At 35.8% G+C, this 21833-nt stretch overlaps 1 protein-coding gene across 6 annotated transcripts in view; it reads left to right on the top strand.

Annotated features, from left to right (window-relative positions):
- Positions 1-16127, top strand: part of LOC139145496 (E3 ubiquitin-protein ligase RNF34-like) — a 39601-nt gene extending 23474 nt beyond the window's left edge. For 3 of the 6 annotated variants that reach the window (XM_070716712.1, XM_070716713.1, XM_070716714.1), the window contains 4 exons: positions 4285-4410; positions 8634-8838; positions 9700-9741; positions 10255-16127. In XM_070716712.1, coding sequence (XP_070572813.1) covers positions 4285-4410; positions 8634-8838; positions 9700-9741; positions 10255-10439 — 558 coding nt within the window. In that variant the 3' untranslated portion in view covers positions 10440-16127. Of the gene's footprint in view, positions 1-4284; positions 4423-8633; positions 8839-9699; positions 9742-10254 lie in introns of all 6 variants that reach the window. The other 3 variants (XM_070716710.1, XM_070716711.1, XM_070716715.1) reach the window with 2 other exon arrangements.
- The last annotated feature ends 5706 nt before the right edge of the window (positions 16128-21833 follow it).

Here is a 21833-nt window from a genome sequence, read left to right as displayed (position 1 = left end):
GAGAAGATCAACCCCTTTTCCGCAGAGGAGATAGCAATTTTGTGATTTTGTCAACATAGATTTTTGACAGCCATATGCAATATTTTCAAGGAAACTAAGGGAATAAGTTGCATCGTGTTGGCAAAAGAAAGGGTATTGAGTTTTTAGCTCACATTTGGTATACCAATGTGAGGTGATCGTTTAAGCTGAATCAGTTCATTTGCATGCCATTTGCATGTCTGTATGTATGTATGTATGTATGTATGTATGTATGTATGTATGTATGTATGTATGTATGTCCGTCCACGTCAAAAACAGCTAAACCGCAGCACCTACTGTCTTAGTATTTGGTGTACAGGTGCACCTAGGGGTGGAGATGTGAATTTGTTCAAATGAAGATGTCAGTGCCAAAAATATGCAAATGAGGGGGAAAAAAAGGAAAAACCCTGCAAATTGCTAAAACTCTGTAACTGTTGGTCAGATTGGGTTGAAACTTGGTGTGCAGGTTCCTTTAGGCTTTCTAAAGTAGGTGTTTAAAATTTGGGATGAAATTTGCATGTTTCTATTTTTAGGGTAATTTTTTCAGTTTTTAGTCAAAAAATGTTTTTCTCTGAAACCATTCATCTGATTGCTTTGAAAGTTGGTATACATGTTCCTCAGGATGACCTCAGTCAAGTGTATACAAATTGAATTGAAATTTTAATATTTGTAATTTTGGGGCAATTTTCCAAATTTTTGGTCAAAACTTTTTTTATTGAAAAATGACTAATCTGATAGCTTTGATATTTGGTATACAGGTTCCTAAGGTTGATCAAAATCAGTTTAATGAATATCGTGAAGATATCTTGAATTTTGTATTTTGCTGAATGTTTTGGTTTTCTCATTTTAAGTAAATTTCTTCTCTGAAACCGCTTGCCCAATTTCTCTCAAATTTGGATTGGATGTTTGCAAGGGTGTTACCCTTCTAATACCTATTAGGCATTCTAAAGTAGGTGTTCAAAATTTGGGATGAAATTTGCATGTTTCTATTTTTAGGGTAATTTTTTCAGTTTTTAGTCAAGAAATGTTTTTCTCTGAAACCACTCATCTGATTGCTTTGAAAGTTAGTATACATGTTCCTCAGGATGACCTCAGTCAAGTGTATACAAATTGAATTGAAATTTTAATATTTGTAATTTTGGGGCAATTTTCCAAATTTTTGGTCAAAACTTTTTTTATTGAAAAATGACTAATCTGATAGCTTTGATATTTGGTATACAGGTTCCTAAGGTTGATCAAAATCAGTTTAATGAATATCGTGAAGATATCTTGAATTTTGTATTTTCGCTGAATGTTGTGGTTACTTTTCTCATTTTAAGTAAAATTTCTTCTTCTCTGAAACCGCTCTGGCCCAATTGCTCTCAAATTTGGATTGGATGTTTGCAAGGGTGTTACCCTTCTAATTGTTGAAATTACGACAAAATTGGAAATATTAATGTTTTGGGGCAATTTTTGTCATTTTTGGTCAAAAAATCTTAAAAGATATATTCTTTTTAAAGCCCCTGGACAGACAGCTTTTATATTTGGTGTACAGATGTCCAGAGATGACAATAGTTAGATATGTGGAAATTGTCCTGAAATATACAAATTTGTATTTTTAAGACAATTTTGTCATTTTTGGTCAAGAAAACTTGTTCTCAAAATTACTTGTCTGATAGCTTTGTAATTTGGTACAAAAGTCCCGAGGGATGTTATGAGATAAATTTTCTGCTCAAAGTGTTGGGAAACCCCCAAATTTTATATTTTAGGTAATTTTCTTTTGTGACCTTAAATGACCTACACCAACCCAGGATATGTTGTGAGAGAGTTTTGAAGGCTGTGAACATAATTTTGTCATATTTAATATCTTAGTGGTAAAATTTGATCCAGAAAACAAAGCTGAGGTAAATTTTTTCATTGCTAACCAATTTTTACACTTTTGCATGTAAGACCAGTGTTTCCTCTGGCTAAAATTACCTGTTAGTCATTCTGGCTAATTGGGACCAAAATTGATTAGCCAGAACTAGCCATCCAAATTTACATGTATTCGGCATTTGTGATTTTGGACAACTGACAGTTGAATATTTAGTGACAGTTACATTCACAAATAATATACTCAGGTGGGTCCTATCAGCTGCTATAGTACTGTAGCAAAAAATGGCAAAACAAGTTACGAACAACTTTTACGGAACAAACTGCTTTCTTTATTACTTGTAACATTCACAACAAACTTTATTTCCTGGGTGCTAAACACTTAGATCTGCCATGTAACTTCTATATCACAAGTATTGCATAATTTACAGGGTATTACTTCAAGATGTTCTCATTGAAAGATCCATTTGCCTCTGCCTCATAGTCATCAGGTGCTTTCATTTCTCCAATCTCAGAGTTTAATTTCTGTACCGATTGTTCACTTTGAGAAAGTGTACTGGTAATTATATTTTGTACACTAGCAGCCTCCTGTCTCTATTGGTAGTCCAAACATTTAGTTTCAAAATAAAACTGCTCTATGGATGGGCCTTCACTAGCTATTCTCAACAGTGTGTCAACGTTTTCTGTCTTACGTTTATTTCTCAAGGATGTTTATCAAATTGAACTGACTCATATCAGCCGCTGCTTGCGGTGCATTCATGGCAAGTCATGTCCTGATGTTTTCTCAGGTTTCTTGAAATTGTCCTTCTTTGGAATGTCAGATCGCCTACCGGATGTAAATATATTGTCCTGTCTGGCCGCCTGACACTTCTTTATGTGGTACAGAAAAAACTATTTCTTCTCATTGTCAAACACTAACACTGGAAATTCAACAAAACATTCCGATGCAGTTTCCTGTTTTTTTCGAAACTTGTCTTACCCCGCAACTCGGCGGACGAGCTGCAGTCACGGTGCAATTTTCTTTTCCGCTGACTTCGAAGTTGTGCTCGGACATGCCAGAGTAGCAGTGCTGCACGTTGTATGTATAGGTAGCTGCCTCTGCCGTCATGTCCTTCTCGTTTTTGTCACACTGGTTTCATTCTGTTCACCATTCTAGCGACCATCGACTGCTGGTGTCTGCTAAGCTTTTGAAAATACCCCGCAATTAAATAGTGTTTTCTGACTGCGTAGAGCCATTCACTTGTAGTCATAAAAAACACAAGGTCACCGCATGCAGCCATCTCAGCCATAGCAAATTACTCCCTAAGTTACTGATTACAGTATATGTCTGAGACTGCGCACTAAAGCAAGGAAAGAATGGCTACCCAGGGATGTTGAAAAATCTCTCTGCCTGTCTGCTGCATTCTCGATCGATATCAGCTAATCGGCCCCCTGAAAAATTTGGTTTGCCAGTTTGGCGAAGAGGGGCTGAAAACAATTCGCCAATCTGACGTTTGATTCGCCATTTTGCTGTCTGGCGAGCGGCAGCGGAAACACTGGAGACACACAAGAACTGATGAGAAATTTGGATCCAGGATAATTCCAGATGTCGTAATCCCCCCACAGTGGAAGGCATTTCACTATCTGTAACTGATTTAAGTGCTGTTTACATTCGAATGATAGCACTCATAGCATTAATTAAAACATTCCCAAGGTTGTAAATACATTTCCTGCCATGCCAGCTGGTCTTATGTAAGGGGTGGAACATTTGATATTCAGGAGGGGGTAGGGGATAGAAGATTGATGAGGTAGCGTTACTTTTTACCAAATCCCTTGTACATTTTTTCCCACTCTTTATTTTTCCCCACTCTCCCACCTTTTCTTTTTGTCAAGCTTCTCTGGCTAATTTTTTTGTTGACATTTGCTTATGTATGTAGGATCTGCTTGTCCCATTGCTATAGAAGTTGATATGCATGTTCCTAAAGATGACCTCCAGTACCTAAGTTGCAGACCTTATTTGCTTTTGTCATTCTTGTTTTTCTGGTTTAAATATTTCTTGAATTTACCAATTCAAACTGAATGTGAGCACACTGTCCTTGACGGTATTTTTTGAATGTTTGTAACAAAGAAAATTAACATGTCTGACAGGTGGTATGATGAGACCATCTTAGTTGCTGATAACTTTACTTTGACAAGTGTACAATTTTTAGCACCTTCAAATATTGAATTCTTATTCAATTTACTCCTGAATTTTAAATAATTTTTGAACATAGTTTTAACCAATAATCCTTAAATTAAATTCTAAGTTTCAACTTGTTCAGAAACTGATAAAATTGAAGAAGCCTTTAGCAAATAATGTGTGAGCACACAAATCAAGGCGAATTGTGGGTAGTCTCACTTACTGTGCGTAACTCTGGCCATTTTGTGTACATACAGCCTCACCAGCCTCAGACACAGCCATCGCACACGGAATCAGGAGAGGACAGGACCAACCGTCTCCAGAGAAGACAACAGGAGGAGATGAGGCAACACGAAGCCAGGCGGATGGCTGAATCTCCAGAGGTACATCTCTTGGTAAATGCTGGGAGTTCTTATCAATACGTGTACCTGGGTGTCACTGCTTGCTACATGTGTGCGTCACAAAACATGTACTCCGGCGATGAAAACTCCCCTGTCGGCCAGACAACTGTCCGCTACTCTGTCTACAAAGTATTGTGTAAGGGTGTCAGTGATGATGACATTGCTAACATCGCACAACTGTAAATGTCATCAGCCGCCTAACTCAAAACGTAACTCCTTGTATTTACACATTGAATACATATACAGTACATACAGTACCAGTATACCAGTATTGTACATCCAAGAATAGGGATGTGGACCCTTTAATGCTTGTCAGCCATCTGTTGATTTTGCTTCTGGCCAAGCTAAATTTTGTTGAACATTTGATTTGTACCCCATAAGCATAAAAAACTCAGACAATCAAGTTCAGAAAAACATGCAACATTAATTGTGATTTGTTAACTTTGAAAAATAAATATAAATTCAGACCACCGATTAGTGTTAAGTATACGACATATCAAACTAAACTGACTTTTTAGAAAGGTTTAGTTTGAAGTGTAAATATCTTGAACAATTGGTTTCAATATCAACTAAATTTTATTGTGCACGTTTTACCTGCGCAACAATTAGGAATGTATTATCGATGTTCGGAATGTTAAAATAATAGCACTGTTTTCTATGATGCTAGCCACTTACACTTTGTTGGTTGTAATGTTGTCAGACTAGTATACAGTACATGTGTTGCCAACATTGGAATAAATTTAATTTACAGATACTCGTAAATACATGTATGACAAAAATCTGCCAACCTAGGGAGTACATGTTTGATATCAAGCATTTACATGCAGTCAATCCTCAGTTCAATGGTACATGTATCCCAGTGTTTTTATTCCGTGTCTACTAGTGTATTTTGAATTCTTGTCTTTCCTGTAGATTGTGAAGTGAACCCTTAGTACTGTTACTGTAAATTTCTGAGTTACTCGATATGAATCTGCATCTCTTCTGGTTGAATTTGTTTACCAGGCTTTTGTGTCAATCACTTTAAAATCACTTGAAATGAAGGAAAAACTAGTTTCTTTACTCATAAAGGAAAATCTACTCCCAGAACATTGCATTACTGTCATATCCTGAAGTCAGACATGCCATAATATGAATACAGACTTCACCTTAGTAAGGTAGTATGCACCTCAAAAGTGAAAGATGTAAGCTTTTGTTCAAACTTTTCTCAACGAACTTTCAACCTTTCTCTTTCAAAATCAAGAATAATTAAAGCTGCAAGCAGCGTTGGCGGGGCCCAAGCGGATAACATGGTTGAAAGATCTTGCACTAATGATATTATGTGCAAAATTCGATCTTGGAAAAGTATGATTTTGAACATCATCTCATAGTTACTGTACGTGTCAGTGGGAATTGCATGTTTTACGTAAAATCCAATATGGCGGCCAAATATGAAGGGTGTAGCACTTGTGGTTACTGAGTTATGGACATATACTCATATTTAAGGGCAAAGGTCATCGAGGTCACGTGACATTTTGTCAAAAAATTGTAATGCTAAGTTATCCCTATATACCAAAAATCTGACGTTGAGCTCCATTGGCTGGCTCAGAATTAGATATGCGCATAATTAATGAGGTACAGGATGTGGTGTCATAAGGTCTCCCATCATACCAAATATGAAGGGTGTAGCACTTGTGGTTACTCAGTTATTGACATATACGTATATTCAAGGTCAAAGGTCATCGAGGTCACGTGACATTTTGTCAAAAAAATTGTATTGCTAAGTTATCCCTATATACCAAAATCAGACCTCTAGCTCTATTGGCTGGCTCAGAATTAGATATGCGCATAATTAATGAGGTACAGGATGTGGTGTCATAAGGTCTCCCATGATACCAAATATAATTCTGTAGCACTTGTGGTTACTGAGTTATGGACATATACGTATATTCAAGGTCAAAGGTCATCGAGGTCACGTGATATTTTGTCAAAAAAATTGTATTGCTAAGTTATCCCTATATACCAAAAATCAGACCTCTAGCTCTATTGGCTGGCTCAGAATTAGATATGCGCATAATTAATGAGGTACAGGATGTGGTGTCATAAGGTCTCCCATCATACCAAATATGAAGGGTGTAGCACTTGTGGTTACTGAGTTATGGACATATATGTATATTTAAGGTCAAAGGTCATCGAGGTCATGTGATATTTTGTCAAAAAAATTGTAATGCTAAGTTATGCCTATATACCAAAAATCAGACCTCTAGCTCTATTGGCTTGCCCAGAATTAGATATGCGCATAATTAATGAGGTACACGATGTGGTGTCATAAGGTCTCCCATCCTACCAAATATGAAGGATGTAGCACTTGTGGTTCCTAAGTTATGGACGTATATGTATATTTGAGGTCAAAGGTCATCGAAATCATGTGACATTTTGTTAAAAAAATTGTTTTTCGTAGTTATCCCTATATACCAAAAATCTGACCTCTTGCTCTATTAGATTGCCCAGAATTAGATATGACTCTTATATGGGCCAGAATAAGCCATTTGTATAGCTTAGCTGCAGAGGTATAGGGGAGGTCAAAGGTCATTGAAAAATCAGAAAAATAATACTTTAAAAATTTTCTTCTCAAAAACTGCCTGGTTAATTTCCTTGAAATTTATTATATAGCATCTAGTAGTATGGCCTATAAAGTTTGCGAAAAGATTTTGGTGTTAGTTCTGGAGAAGAAGATTTTTAATGATTAAATTGCGATTTTTGTAAAATCCAAGATGGCGGCCAAATCATGTGACCAATCCAAATGTCTTTCGCAAACTTAAAAGAGATCACTCTAAGGATGACATGAGTAAAATTTCAGTGAAATCGGTGTGTTTGTTCTGGAGAAGAAGATTTTTAATGATTAAATTGCGATTTACGAAAATCCAAGATGGCGGCCAAATCATGTGACCGATCCAAACGTCTTTCGCAAACTTGAAAGAGATCACTCTAAGGACGACATGAGGAAAATTTCAGTTAAATCGGTGTTTTGGTTCTGGAAAAGAAGATTTTTAATGATTAAATTGCGATTTTCGTAAAATCCAAGATGGCGGCCAAATCACGTGACCGATCCAAACGTCTTTCGCAAACTTGAAAGAGATCACTCTAAGGATGACATGAGTAAAATTTCAGTTAAATCGGTGTGTTGGTTCTGGAGAAGAAGATTTTTAATGATTAAATTGCGATTTTCGTAAAATCCAAGATGGCGGCCAAATCACGTGACTGATCCAAACGTCTTTCGCAAACTTGAAAGAGATCACTCTAAGGATGACATGAGTAAAATTTCAGCTAAATCGGTATGTTGGTTCTGGAGAAGAAGATTTTTAAAATTAAATCGGTATTTTTCGAAAATTCAAGATGGCCGCCAGGTCGCGTGACTATTCAAAATTTCTATACCCAGGTGCACGAGATCTCATAGGTACCTATTAGCCCTGCAAGTTTTAGAAGTTTGCGGTAAGCGGTGTTTGAGTTCTAGGTCGACAAAAAAAGAGCGGAAGAAGAAGAAGAAGAAGTAGAAGAAGAAGAAGAAGAAGAAGAAAGTTGAACTCCTATAAAACCAATAGGGGCCCAGCCGGTCGGCTTGGGCCCCTAAAAATCAGGGGTCACTGTGCAAAATTTGCTACAAGAGAAACAAATTACCTGAGATTTACTGATATTTGAAATTCAAAATGGCCGCCATCCCTGTGTTAACTCTATAGGGGACTGTAGAATATTTGAAAAACTGAGACGGTGAAAATTTTTCTTACTCCAAGAGTTTTAAAAATAAGCCCAACAAATGGTATTTCAGAAAAGAATTATAAAATATCAGTCCAAAGGTGCAGTCTACCTTAATTTAGGAATTCGGATTTACTTTGTGGGTGTAGTACACAATTGATGAACAAAATTCAAGGCCTGATTTTCAATTGAATTCTGAGAGACTGGGCTGTGATCGTTAATATTACTCAAGACTAACCCAGCCTGATACAGTGCTTACTGTTTCCCAATATGTCACCTTGAACAATTTGAATTCAATTTCTAAGTCAATTCTGACTTTTTAGACCCAATTTCACAGTGACCCAGATGTCACAAAGGACATCATCTGGTTTGTTCTAGCAAACACAAAACGGGCATTTCTGGTGTCTACGCATGATAAACACCTTATTTCTCTCTAACTGTCATTGTGATTATTTCACTCATTATTTTCCTTTCAGCCGCCACCGGATACCAGGCCATCGCGACAGAGAGCGTCAATCAGCGATCTCTCCACGATCGAAGAAATCGACGACATGACAATAAGACAACTGAAAGAGGTGCTGGCCACCAACTTTGTTGATTTCAAGGGATGTGTGGAGAAATGGGAGCTAGTGGACAGAGTCAAAAGACTTTTCAGGGAAAAAGAAGACCAAAGACAAAGAGGTACCATAAGACACTTTGAAATTTTTATTTTTTGATTTCTTAGCATTCAAATTTGAATTTTTATTGATTCCTTATATAGCATTCACAGCCTGTCTTGATGTTCACATAAAGGTTAAAATTAGCAATGCTGCACTCTTTAAGATGCAACTGTCTTTCAAGATTGTCTTTGGCCATTCTGTGTCAGAATGGTTCTTTTCGAGACAAAATTTAGATCTTGTACATCAGGGACATATATGATTGCAACTGTTTCTTGTACATCTCATCACCAGCAAAATTTTGTCCTCTGACAGTCCTCGGCCTCAGTGAAAATTCAGTTGTTCTCTGTCTAGAAATATGCAAGTATCTACTGAATCTAATTTCAGTAGTATTTTAAACAGGCCATGTGTTTATCAGCTTCATCTAAAAGAAAAAAAATTGTATAATGTTGTCTATATCAGTCCTTGTGAAGTCAGAAATTTACAAAGGTTTTTCTCATTTTAAGGTTTAAATTTATATCGCTTAAGTTAATATCGCAGGGCTTATTGGTGTACCAAGTGATGTTTTCAAAATGACATCAATACCTTCTGTGATGATAAAAATAATTTCTATGCTATTAACAAGTGATATTTGAACTGAGCTAATTTCCAGTCGAAGATTAAACATAAAAATAAATGTCGAGCAATGCTTAGAAAATGATAAGCAAAAATATACAGACTACAAATGTTCATACTATGTGCTGCGTAAAAAATTGTCCATATGTGACCACAGTTGTGTGTGTCTGTCAAACACAGAGATTGACCATATCTCTCCTGTTATCAGTAAGCATATTATTCAACAATACAGTACATATATTTACATATATATGTTTCTCTGTACTTTTAGCCGAAGAAATACTTAAAGATTCTGGGGATGGAACAAGAGAAGGTAAGTTGTATGGCCTCAGTGACACCTGCCAAAACAACCTGATGATACTGTAAAACATGTCTTGTTAGCTACTGTAGTATCCTTTTTAGCGAATGTGGCTAAGGTGTAATATTTACTTGGATTGAAAAGGGCAATAGGTGTAAATACTGGTTATGTTTTAGATAGTTCTGTACTATACAAGCACAATCTCTTTTGTGGAAAAGCATGTTGAGATGTAAGGTAATTAACCTTGCTAACAGAGCTCATAGTAAAAGTATGTGTGAGTTATTGTTGATAAATAGATTTCATTGTGGACCAGAAATTCAGTTTGCCGACATAACACATATAGAGGCTGTGTTGATGAGTTGAACACAATGCATTTGGACGTGACTTTTGGAATAGAGCAAGAAATTACAGACAAAAATAATGCACTAGAAAATAATGAAAATCAAATTAATGGAGTGTTATAATACCAATGTACAAAATTGTAATAATTGTGTAATGATTTTATTTTACTTTATTCCCTGTACACAGAGAGTAGTAACAGCAGTAACAGTTCATCAGGTGAACTTTGCAAGATTTGCATGGATGCACCCATTGATTGCGTCCTCCTGGAGTGCGGTCACATGATCACTTGTACAAAGTGTGGCAAGAGAATGTCCGAATGTCCCATATGCAGGCAATATGTGGTGCGTGTGGTGCATACATTCAAGGTGTAAAATGAAAGATCCAGACGATAGAAGTGGGTCGTCAAACAAGCCCCGGTGTGGTGAATATATTTGCATATTTTTCCCAAAATGCATGAATACCAGGCAGATTTGTGTAAGAGAATGCACATACCAGGAAGACATTACAATCACGTTCATGTATTGGTAAAGGTATCATTTTGATATTGGATGGGGAAAGTTCGATTTGAATAATTATTCACCAAATCATTTACATATATGCAAATAATCTGAAACAAGTGCAGTTTGTTGGACTGGATCAGAGAGTGCTCGAGAGCCATGCTTTGTTAACACTTAATGTACATGCTGAATGTACACCACAAGTACCGAGATCTTTCTTTTATTTACTTTTCAAAACTTTTGACTTTTTTTTCTAATGGACAATATTATAAAGAAGATAACATATCAGATGTATTTGTGAGTTTTAAAAACAGGAAATTATATATATATATTATACAGAATGGCTCTGCAGTTAATAACACATTTCTGCTGCAGTGTATACTTTGGTTTCTTAAAAGCATGTCATGTATATGTAAGTGGCTGTCTGTTTGGAAAGTACTGTCATTCTCTGCCCACTATACTTGTTAGTATGACTTGTGATGTATGTCGTTTTCCCAATATGTAGTTCCAGAGAGCCCTAGAGGGCGCTCTTTGGAACTGGTTTTTTTTTTTGCCTGTGCTATGAAAATTGTTCTCCAGTCACGCATGCCTTGTCGTCCTTCTACCTTTTGTGATAATAGAATTTGCAAACTGCACATTCTTGTTGCTTCCTTATTGTCGTTAGTAAACTCTGAGAACTTTGTGACGTGATTTGAAATGTATTCTTTTCTTGACAGTGTATGGTTTAAAATCATTGAAGTATGAAAGCAGCATTACATTTTGCTCTGTCTGCCGTGGCAATGGCCATGAAGCTCTGCCCAGTTTTGTTTCAAAATGATCGCTCTAAAGTTGACATCACATTGTAATCTACAAGCCTTTTTTCCTTAAAAATAACTGTACTTACCCAGATAATCGGAAAGAAAGGTAGCAGATTAAGAATTCAGTGTGTTGAGATTATTGAAAACAAAAGGACAAAATTTTAGAATGAGATAAAAGAATTTTTTTAAAAAGTTAAAAAACAAAAACAATCATGATCAAACTAATTTTATTCTGTAAAATTATGTATCGGTATTCTAATGTTTCCTGTTTTGATATGTTTGTGGAATAAAAATGTAAGGTTTGTTCAGTCAAACAGCAATATTGTAATTTTTCCAGCATTATCATGTGGTTGTAGTGGATGATACGGATTGCATCTGTCTTTACTTTGCTGTGACCAGATCAAAGTGAGAACACTAAGTGGCTTAGTCCCATCTACAAGGTGCCTTTCAATCTCAGAATGCAACAGTCAAGTCAGTGCTGACAGTGAGATTTTTGTAATATTCTATAGGTGGCATTTTTTAACGATCATCCAGTACATGATGTTTTTGTATTTTTGAATAAATGTAATCTTGTGAAGGTCACCTCTCTGATCACGTCAGTTGTATTGTAGAAAAGATGTAGGGTGTAAATATGCCTTCTTAAAGAATTATTTTTACCCTTTTCAAAGCTGAGGTCTTCTGTGTTTGCAAAGGTCACATGACAAAGGTTCTTCTGTACAGTGTTAGTCATGTGTTCGTGAGTGGATAGTGGAACTAGAAAGTGAATTTTTGGTAGAGAGAAAGTTTCCCTCAAGGTGACCTGACTCAAGCCATTTATGTCTCCACTGTGGTCCCCACTTATGTTACATGTTAGCAGAGTTTTGCATCATGTTCAGATGTTTTGGTTGGTCATACAAATGGTGTTTCATGCAGCGAAGAGCTGAATCTCTCCTTTTGTTGCATGTCCTCTCAGTGGCATGAGGAAATGTGGAAGGTGTCAGTTGTCGGCAACAAACTTTGCTCTACTCTGCAAGTTTTTCTCACCACAGGTGAAAATGGGTGTTACATTTGAATTCTGTCTGGGGTTTTTTACCGACTGGGTCTTGACCTATTTTAAATGTTTTCACATTGTGATGTCTCGTCAGACAAGAGTCAGTCAAAGTACAGCAACCATGCAAGTCACATTTTGTTGCAAAAGGTCACGTGAAAAAGGTTCAAAAGATCAAAGGTTAAACATTTTTGGTGGCTTCCTGTCTACTGTACAGTCTAAGCCAAGTGTTATTTAGTTGATACTGGAACTGGAAATTGAATTTTTGGTACAGAGAATGAGTTTTCCCCTCAAGGTGAACTTACGCAAGCCACATGCAAGAGGGCACCAGCAGCATTACAGAGGAGTTGAGAAAGTCAACGTGATTCAAGATCAACCTGTCCCCAGTTTGAAAAAAAAATTATGTTAGATAGGTTGAATTTGCCAAGCTTTTGGTTCAACTTTATAACATTGTACTTGAGCATTTTTTTCAATTCTGTATTGGTTTACGTGCCAGTCTGAATAAAATCTTAATTTTCCATGAGAACGCTGTGATGGTTCTGTCAACAGTTTTGAGTTTCTACAAGCCTAAAACCTGTAAAATTTTGTCAATTCACATCTCTTAATTGTTATGTGTACTTGTATATTCTTAGAAGTAAAATTTTGAAAAAAACTTGACATTTGGCAAAAAACTTAAGATGTTGGTGCTTTTTTAAGTTTTCAAAGTTCGTATCATAAAGTGAGAAATTTTTAGTTTTCAGAAATATCTGTTGATGAACCATGGACATGGTTGCGCTTATCTTAATGCAATACTGTGTATGTAGTTTATTAGTGTTTGGCAAGAAACTGTGAAGCAAAACAAAGAAACTAAACACAGTGAAGAATGCAAGATGCATTGTTTGTATAATATGATGCTGTTTATCCTCAGTAAGAAAGGTACACCAAGGATAATGTCTAACTGTAATATGGCCAAGTCTTGACCCAGTATCCTGCACATGTGGTATGGGCTTTTATCTAATCCCTAAATGTGAAAACTTTGCCGTGAATTTTTCAGTGACAATTGTGCTGTTTATGCAACCTGGAGAATTTGCAACACAGATGGAAGAAATGATTTCACAATTGCAGTAACAAAAAAAAAAGATTTTCCGGTGTTATGTAAGTTGAACTGAAAAAAATATCAGTGAATACACAAATCGATGAGGGAGCTTTCTTCTAGAATGTAGAATTGTAACCTTCAGAGAGCCAACTATAAGGATTTGCAGTTGGTATTCATTAATTTGAGATCAGCCAAAGGCACATTTAGTGCATGGTTCTGTTAAAGCCCCAATAGCTGCGAATGTGTAATACACTGATCTCAAAATATTCTGTTTTCCAAAAGTTTTATTTGATTAACACCTATTAAAGACTGAAAAAGTGTATAACAATGTAAGTGTCAAAAGTGGTATGTAAATTCAAATATTTTAGCATCATTTTAGATTTTCCGCCATTTTCAATAACTAAAGATATGACAGAGAAAATAAAGATTACAACAACAAATGTTGGCCATCGTGTGTTGTGCATTCAAGTAAATGGCATCCTGCTTGTTTCTGGTATGATCACAATATATATGTTCAGGAAATACTGTGTATTTTGTACTTTTCCGTAGGGGTGCCATTTTATGAGTGCGGCACCCATTTATTATTCAGCCTGTTAAAATGTATAGGCATGGTCCAAATCAGCAAGTAGTGATACAGGTACTTCTATCCATGTCCTTCAGTTAACACATTTAAACTAACCAACTTTGGTTTGTAAATAAAATCGTGAAAATAATGCATAAAATCCGCAGCTATTGGGGCTTTAATGTATGTTTGAAGTTCTCAAATGTTACAAGCAGTACTTTTTTACAGGGACACACATGGATTGATGTATGCAGAAAGCTTGGTGATGTGATTATTGTATGACAATGTGTGGAAATTGTTGGCGTGAATATTTAATTGCCTACATGTATGTGAACTTTCATTGAATCTCTTCCCGATTGGCTGGTTCACCAGGTGCATTTGGTAGGACCAGGCTGAATGGCATCCTTACTGGCTGGTTTTCTCACTAGGTTTCTGCTTCTGTTAGAAAGAAAGCACATTTACTACGGAAGAGATGTGAAGTGTCATTTTATGTGGTACAATTGTTTTTTTTAATGAAATGTTTGGATTGCATATGATGCTGGGAACAGTTCCTGAGCTGCACAGGAATCATTACATGTTTTCTGTCCATTGCATGTCCGTAAATGTTGGGGTTCAAACCATATGAGCTTCACATGAAGATACACAGTCTTTTATCAGTGTTCAATTTTAATGATGCTGTAAGCTCTCCTGTCGAATTGTGACTGACAATTGTGCTTTATGTAAAGACAGTTGACTGGTTCAGTCAAGACAAGATTTTGTTGATCTGTCTCTTTTGTCAACCGTTGTTACACATGACTATAAACTTAAATTGTTTTTCATGTAGTCTGTATGCGTGGTTATCACAGAGGGTTGGTTGCTCCAATTCTACCAACCTCTGTCTTTGACTGTCTAAATTGTCAGTAATACTCTTATCTTCATAGAGTTTTAAAGCAAGGAACATTCCTCAGACCCATCCACCACACAAATGTTGGTTTCAGCATGGGTTCCAGAACCGGTCATGTACATGTCAAAATGTTGCATCACTCATTTATTGAATGAAGTCTGTTTGAAGTTTAACTTGTGAAATAACATGTGAGTGAAGTACTGAATTGGTATTTTCACTGCCATGTACTATTTATGTTCCATTAGATAGAACTTTTGATATCTTTACTGGTATTTTTCTTCTGGTTGTCAAATCAAACATTTTTTCCGACCTGAAAATTGTTTTGCAATGGGTAGTGTTGGCCCTGTCAATACCGCCTGTGTACGGCATGTGTAATGGCCAAATGTTATTGGAGACAACTGAATTTTGATTTTGTGCTAGAATTCTATTTGCACAACGCAGGGGGGAACACTTCTTACAGTGGTTTGCCTTGAACTGTCGGCAATACAGGAACCAAACATATTGTCTAGATTGAGGAGTTGTCAGCACTATCAGGTGTAATATCAGTCGATCACAAGGAAATCAACTCAACAAAAGTTGAAAGACTGTCTGGAGGTAGGTCAGATGCAGTTAAATCAAACACCATCAGATCAGTACAAACAATGCTTGCAAATAATACTTTCTGGACAATTTAATAGTGGGATGGTTGGAGTTGTTTTGACTAATTGTAACCTCCTTACAGACAATGTTTCAACTTTCACAGAATAAATATCTTTGTTAGTAACTGATAATACCACCAAGGCGATAGTTACACCTGACAGTCTTGGCAACTCAATTTAGACGGTATGCCTAGTATTGCCAACGCTTCAATGCAAAGCACTGTATTTCACTAGAGGGAGAAGAAGAAATTGCATTTGTTTTACAGAGCAGAAATAATATATATACTGTGTAAATTTACAGTGATTGTTCCCTGTTATTAGTGTTTTTAGGTCAGTATAATCTCCGCTGTGATTTACCCTTTTTCAAGGATTAGTCGTCAAAACTGTTACAAAATACATCCCAAGGCAGTATGCATTCACAGTTTTGATAAGACCATGACATCATTCCTTACCAATGGCTGCCACATGATGATAGACTTAATATTGCTTATTGTGTTACTTCTCGTCTATTGGTATGTCACACTCTTTTGATAAGAGCGCAAGATGTCTCTTGTGTTGAAAATAAATACTTTTGACTACATTTTCAAAAGGCTGTGTAGTTTAATTTGTCATGTGTGGAGAGGAATTGGACAGGCAGCTGAATGGATATGGTGCGTAAAAAGGGCCAAAATTTGAACTCTCGTTTTTGACTTGTAGTGGCATTTTCAACTTTCAAACTTTCATTTTTGACTGACTCCCATTTTTGACTAACTCCCATTATGGACTTGTAATTGCACTTTCAACTTTCGAACTCTCCTTTTTGACTAATGCTCATTTTTGACTAACTCCCATTTTGGACTCATAGTCGTATTTTCAACTTTTGAACTCTACAAGTCCAAAATGGGAGTTAGTCCAAAATGAGAGTTCAAAAGTTGAAATTTGACTACAAGTCCAAAATTGGAGTTCGAATTTTGGCCTTGATTATGTGGCATAGGATAGATGAATGAATCAGAGTGACACATCTGTAATATAGTGTGTCTTACTCAGATTACTCTTACCATTGGATGATTTCAATAAAATGTATTCTTGCACTCCATGGCAATGATTTAACCATTTTTAATTTTAGCCTATAAATTTTAGGCCAGAGTAATTAAAATCTTTGATTTGTATCCACTCAAAATTTTGAAAGGTAGGCAGTTCAAAAACACTCGTAAAATTTTACATTTACATTTATGTTTGCTTGATTATTTCAGTGTAATATAAATGCCAATTCCAGAGTCTGAACAGAAACTTTTTTACCTTCATGATGTACACTACAATGTTGACATTGTGTACAGCATGCAGGCATTTTAAATCCTATTCAAATACACTATTTTATCCTCGAAAAAAGTGAAAAAGAAACAGACATATATGAAAGTGCAGCTGTTCGTGTGGATGCGGGGGTGTTAAGAAGGTCATAACCTGCAACCAACATGGCTTCCACAGCTCTCTCTGTCTATGTATAAGGTTCATTTGCATACTCAACCAATGCACTGAAATGAACTTTTCATTTACAACAACACATATTTTTTGAAATACAATCATCCGAAGCTGTTCCTCGGTGTACGACTTTCCATGACATATGCCATGATACACAGACTCTGTTCACATTCTGAATATGTGCAGTAGAGTACCAATTGGCTGCAGCATTCAGCAATTATTGGCTTTTCTGTTTTAGAGACTGCCAAGGAGGTACTGTTACTGACATTTCAGTGCAATGCTACAACTACAACTATAGCTCCTATTTCGTAAGGTCTGTATAACAACTGGGTGAATTTAAGCATTAATTCTGATCAGTATAGGATCCTGGTGCAGTTGGGTACTTATGTGAGTGAGCAATTGTGACAGACTTATTTTATCTACAATATTCATTGTTGTAAATGTACTGATTATTTACACTTTCATTATGATTGATAATGCCTTTTGGCCCTGTGACATGTAGCTGATAAGACAAAAATACTCGCTTCTGCAGCGCTATGTTGATAATTAATGAAATTAGAAACTCACAAAGACTGCATTTTGACTTGCCTCAGAAATTGTGATGCATTTTTAGCGCACATGTTCACATACGTGAGCTAATGTCATAGCGATGTCTGTCTGTCTGTCTGTCTGTCTTTCTGTTTACATGATAACTCAAAAACGCCTGAACAGATTCAAGTCAGATTTTGTAGACAGGTACCATATGCTGCTTGCAAGAACTAATTAGATTTTGGTTAGTGTGGCTTGCATATTAATGAAGTTATGCAAAATCATTTTTTTTCATATAATGGTTTCCCTATGGAGACAGTAATGACAGTGTCAACATATCTCAAGAAATACTGAACAGCATTTCATGAAACTTTTCACAGATGACAGTCTCAGAACATTATGATGATACTGTGAGTGTCATGGCAATTATCTGCCAATTTGCATATTTAATGAACTTTTGTAATTAGTGAGATAACTCTGAAATTCCTGCACCTAATTTGATGATACATGCAACAAATGTTGATATGATATATCTCTAATTGTATGTAGAAGCATTGGGGAGTGTCAAGTTAATAAATAGCTAATTTGCATATTTTATGAAGTTTTGTAATTAGTCATATAACTCCAAAATCACTGCACCAAATTTGATGAAATCTGCTCAAGATACTGATCCTACAGATATCTAACTGTGGTGTAATGCATTTAGTAGTGTGAAGTTAATTAAGGGTTCATTTGCATATTTAGCTCCGCTGTCAGCGACGCGGAGCTTATCAAATAGGTTGATTTTCCGTCGTCGTCCGTCGTCGTCGTCGTCGTCGTCGTCGTCGTCCGTCGTCGTCCGTCAACAATTGCCTTCTCCTCTGAAACCGCAAGTCCAATTGCTTTGAAATTTTATATGCAGTTCACTTGGGATGACCTCACTTAAGTTTGTTCAAATCGTGGTGAAATTTGCATATTTGTATTTTTGGGGCATTTTTTTGTGTTTTTGGTAAAAAAATCTTCTTCTCTGAAACCGCTTGTCCGATTGCTTTGAAATTTGATATTCAGCTTACTTAGGGTGACTTCAGTCAGATTTGTTCAAATCGTGGTGAAATTAGCATATTTGTATTTTTAAGGCAATTTTTGTCATTTTTGGTAAAAAAATCTTTAAAAATCTTCTTCTTCAAAACTACCAGTCAGATAGCTTTGATATTTGGTACATATGTTCCTAGGGATGATCTATTTCAGATTTGTTCAAATTGTGCAGAAATATGCAAATTTGCATTTTTAAGGCAATTTTTGCCATTTTTGGTCAAAAAATGTATTTCTCAAAAAGTACTTGTCTGATAGTTTTGAAATTTGGTATACAGGTTTCTATAGGTGAACTAAGTAATATATATTGAATTTCTTATGAAATCTGTAATTTTGTATTTTTAGGGCAATTTTTGCCATTTTTGGTCAAAAAATGTGTATTTCCAAAACTGCTCATCTGATAGCTTTGCAATTTTGTATACACATTCCTACAGATCACCTTAATGGTATTTGTAGAAATTATGATGAAATCTGCAATTTTGTAATTTTGGGCAATTTTTACCATTTTTTGGTCAAAAAATGTATTTCTCCAAAAGTACTGGTCTGATAGCTTTGAAATTTGGTATACAGGTTTCTACAGAAGAGCTAAGTAATATATGTTGAATTTCTGGTGAAATCTGTAATTTTGTATTTTTGGGGCAATTTTAGCCATTTTTGGTCAAAAATGTGTTTCTCAAAAAGTACTCATCTAATAGCTTTGAAATTTGGTATACAGGTTTCTATAGATGAACTAAATGATATTTATTGAAATTATGATGAAATCTGCAATTTTGAATTTTTTGGGCAATTTTAGCCATTTTTGGTCAAAACATATGTTTCTCAAAAAGTACTGGTCTAACAGCTTTGAAATTTGGTATACAGGTTTCTATAGATGAACTGCTTGAGATTATGATGAAATCTGCAATTTTTATTTTGGGGGGCAATTGTTGCCATTTTTGGTCAGAAAATTTTATTCTCAAAAAACTACTCATCAGATAGCTTTGGTTGTCATGTTCTTAGGGATGATCCGATGTGATATATTCAAAGTATGATGAAATCTTCAATTGTGTATTTTTGCAGCTATATTAGCCACTATTTTCTGGCCACTGCATTGAGCTATCAAAGATTTCCACCTTCTTCATCAACATGTGTCAAAAATAGTTATTCTCTACATAAACACAGCGGAGCTATATCGGCCGCTAGGTCGCTTGTTAATGAATTTTGTAATTAGGTATATAACTCTGAAATTATGGCACCAAATTTGGTGAAACCTGCTACAGATATTGATCTGATAAATATCTAATTATACTGCGAAGCATGGGGCAGTGTCAAATTAATAAATAGCTCATTTGCTACAGATATTGATCTGATAAATATCTAATTATACTGCGAAGCATGGGGCAGTGTCAAATTAATAAATAGCTCATTTGCATATTTTATGAAGTATTGTAATTAGTCATATAATTCCAAAATAACTGCACCAAATTTGATGAAATCTGCTGCAGATACTGATCCGACAGATATCTGACTCTGTTTTAAAGCATTTAGTATTGTGAAGTTAATTAAGGGTTTATTTACATATTTAATGGACTTTGTAATTAGGTATGTAACTCTAAAATTACAGCACCAAATTTGGTGAAATCTGCTAAAGATATTGATCTGATAAATATCAAATATGCTATGAAACTTTGAGCAGTGTCAAGTTAACTAAGGATTCATTTGCATATTTAATTAAGTGTTGTAATTAGTGATTTTACTGTGAGAGTACTGTGCGAAAGTTGATGAAACCTGCTACATATAATGACATAACAGATATCTGATTGTTCTGTGAAGCGTACCACTCTTAATGAACCTCTTGTAAAACATGTGAGCACATTCAGATCACATCTGGTAGTTACTTTGTGTTGAAAGTTATATGTATCATATCGGCACAAGAAATGTTTGGAAACAACCGATTGTTTGGACACAGGCCAACGCAGAGACAGGTGTTGAATGTTTCACAGGCCATTATTTTCCTTTTTAAAATAATGTAACCTTTTCCAGTCTATTAAGTCAGCATAAATGAAAGAGGAATTGAAACATAAAGAAAGAAACCAAATACCTCGATTACTACTGGAATGATGTATGCTGGGAGTGCAGGACAATTAGGGACTGGAATGTAATTACAAGGGGGAGGGAGGGCAAGTGTTTTGCAAAGAGTGATCACATTTGTATTAATAGTTCTGTCAACTACTTGAAGTTCAATTGACTATTCAAAATCAAAAGTGACAATAGCCGTTTAAAGTTAGGCCTACCTTTATAGGTTAGCACAGTTGTACAGAAAGCACTATCATTTTTTAAGAAGAAACTTATTACAGCCTAAAACATATGTTTAACAATACATGTGGTATATAAAACAAGTCATCGTTGATGACACAGTCCCCACTTTTTAATGGGTGCTTTGATTACAGGTCCTCAGAGAGGATAGAGTCCTCTTCATTAGGTCTGTGATAAAAATACTTTTGAATAAATTCGCTTGATACATGTCAGAGTTGTAGTTCAGGACATGAAAAAATCGTAATAAAATGGCCACATGGTGGCGATATTGGATCGAATCACAAAACAAATCAATGTGCATATGTATGACATAGGTCAATGTCCTTGTACCAACTTTGATTAAAATCGGTTGAAATATGCCTGAGTTATGGCTTTGTACATGAAAAATCATAACAAAATGGCCGCACAGCAGCCATATTGGATCGTATCACAAAACAAGTCAATGTGCATATGTACGACATAGGTCGATGTCCTTGTACCAAGTTTGAATAAAATTGGTTGAGATATGCCTGAGTTATGGCTCTGTACATAAAAAAATCGTAACAAAATGGCCGCACGGCAGCCATATTGGATCGTATCACAAAACAAATTGATGTGCATAGCTATGACATTGGTCAATGTCCTTGTACCAACTTTGAATAAAATCTGTAGAAACATGTCTGAGTTATGGCTCTGTACATGAAAAAATCGTAATAAAATGGCCGCCTGGCGGCCATATTGGATTGTATCACAAAACAAATTGACGTGCATATGTATGACATAGGTCAATGTCCTTGTACCAATTTTGAATAAAATCGGTTGAGATATGCCTGAGTTATGGCTCTGTACATGAAAAAATCGTAACAAAATGGCCGCACGGCGGCCATATTGGATCGTATCACAAAAGATTTGATATGCATATCTATGACATTGGTCAATGTCCTTGTACCAACTT

Source organism: Ptychodera flava, chromosome 12 (assembly GCF_041260155.1).
Source record: "Ptychodera flava strain L36383 chromosome 12, AS_Pfla_20210202, whole genome shotgun sequence".
NCBI lineage: Eukaryota > Metazoa > Hemichordata > Enteropneusta > Ptychoderidae > Ptychodera > Ptychodera flava.
Note: the sequence above shows the minus strand (reverse complement) of the source record. Positions and strands in the feature narration are given on the sequence as shown.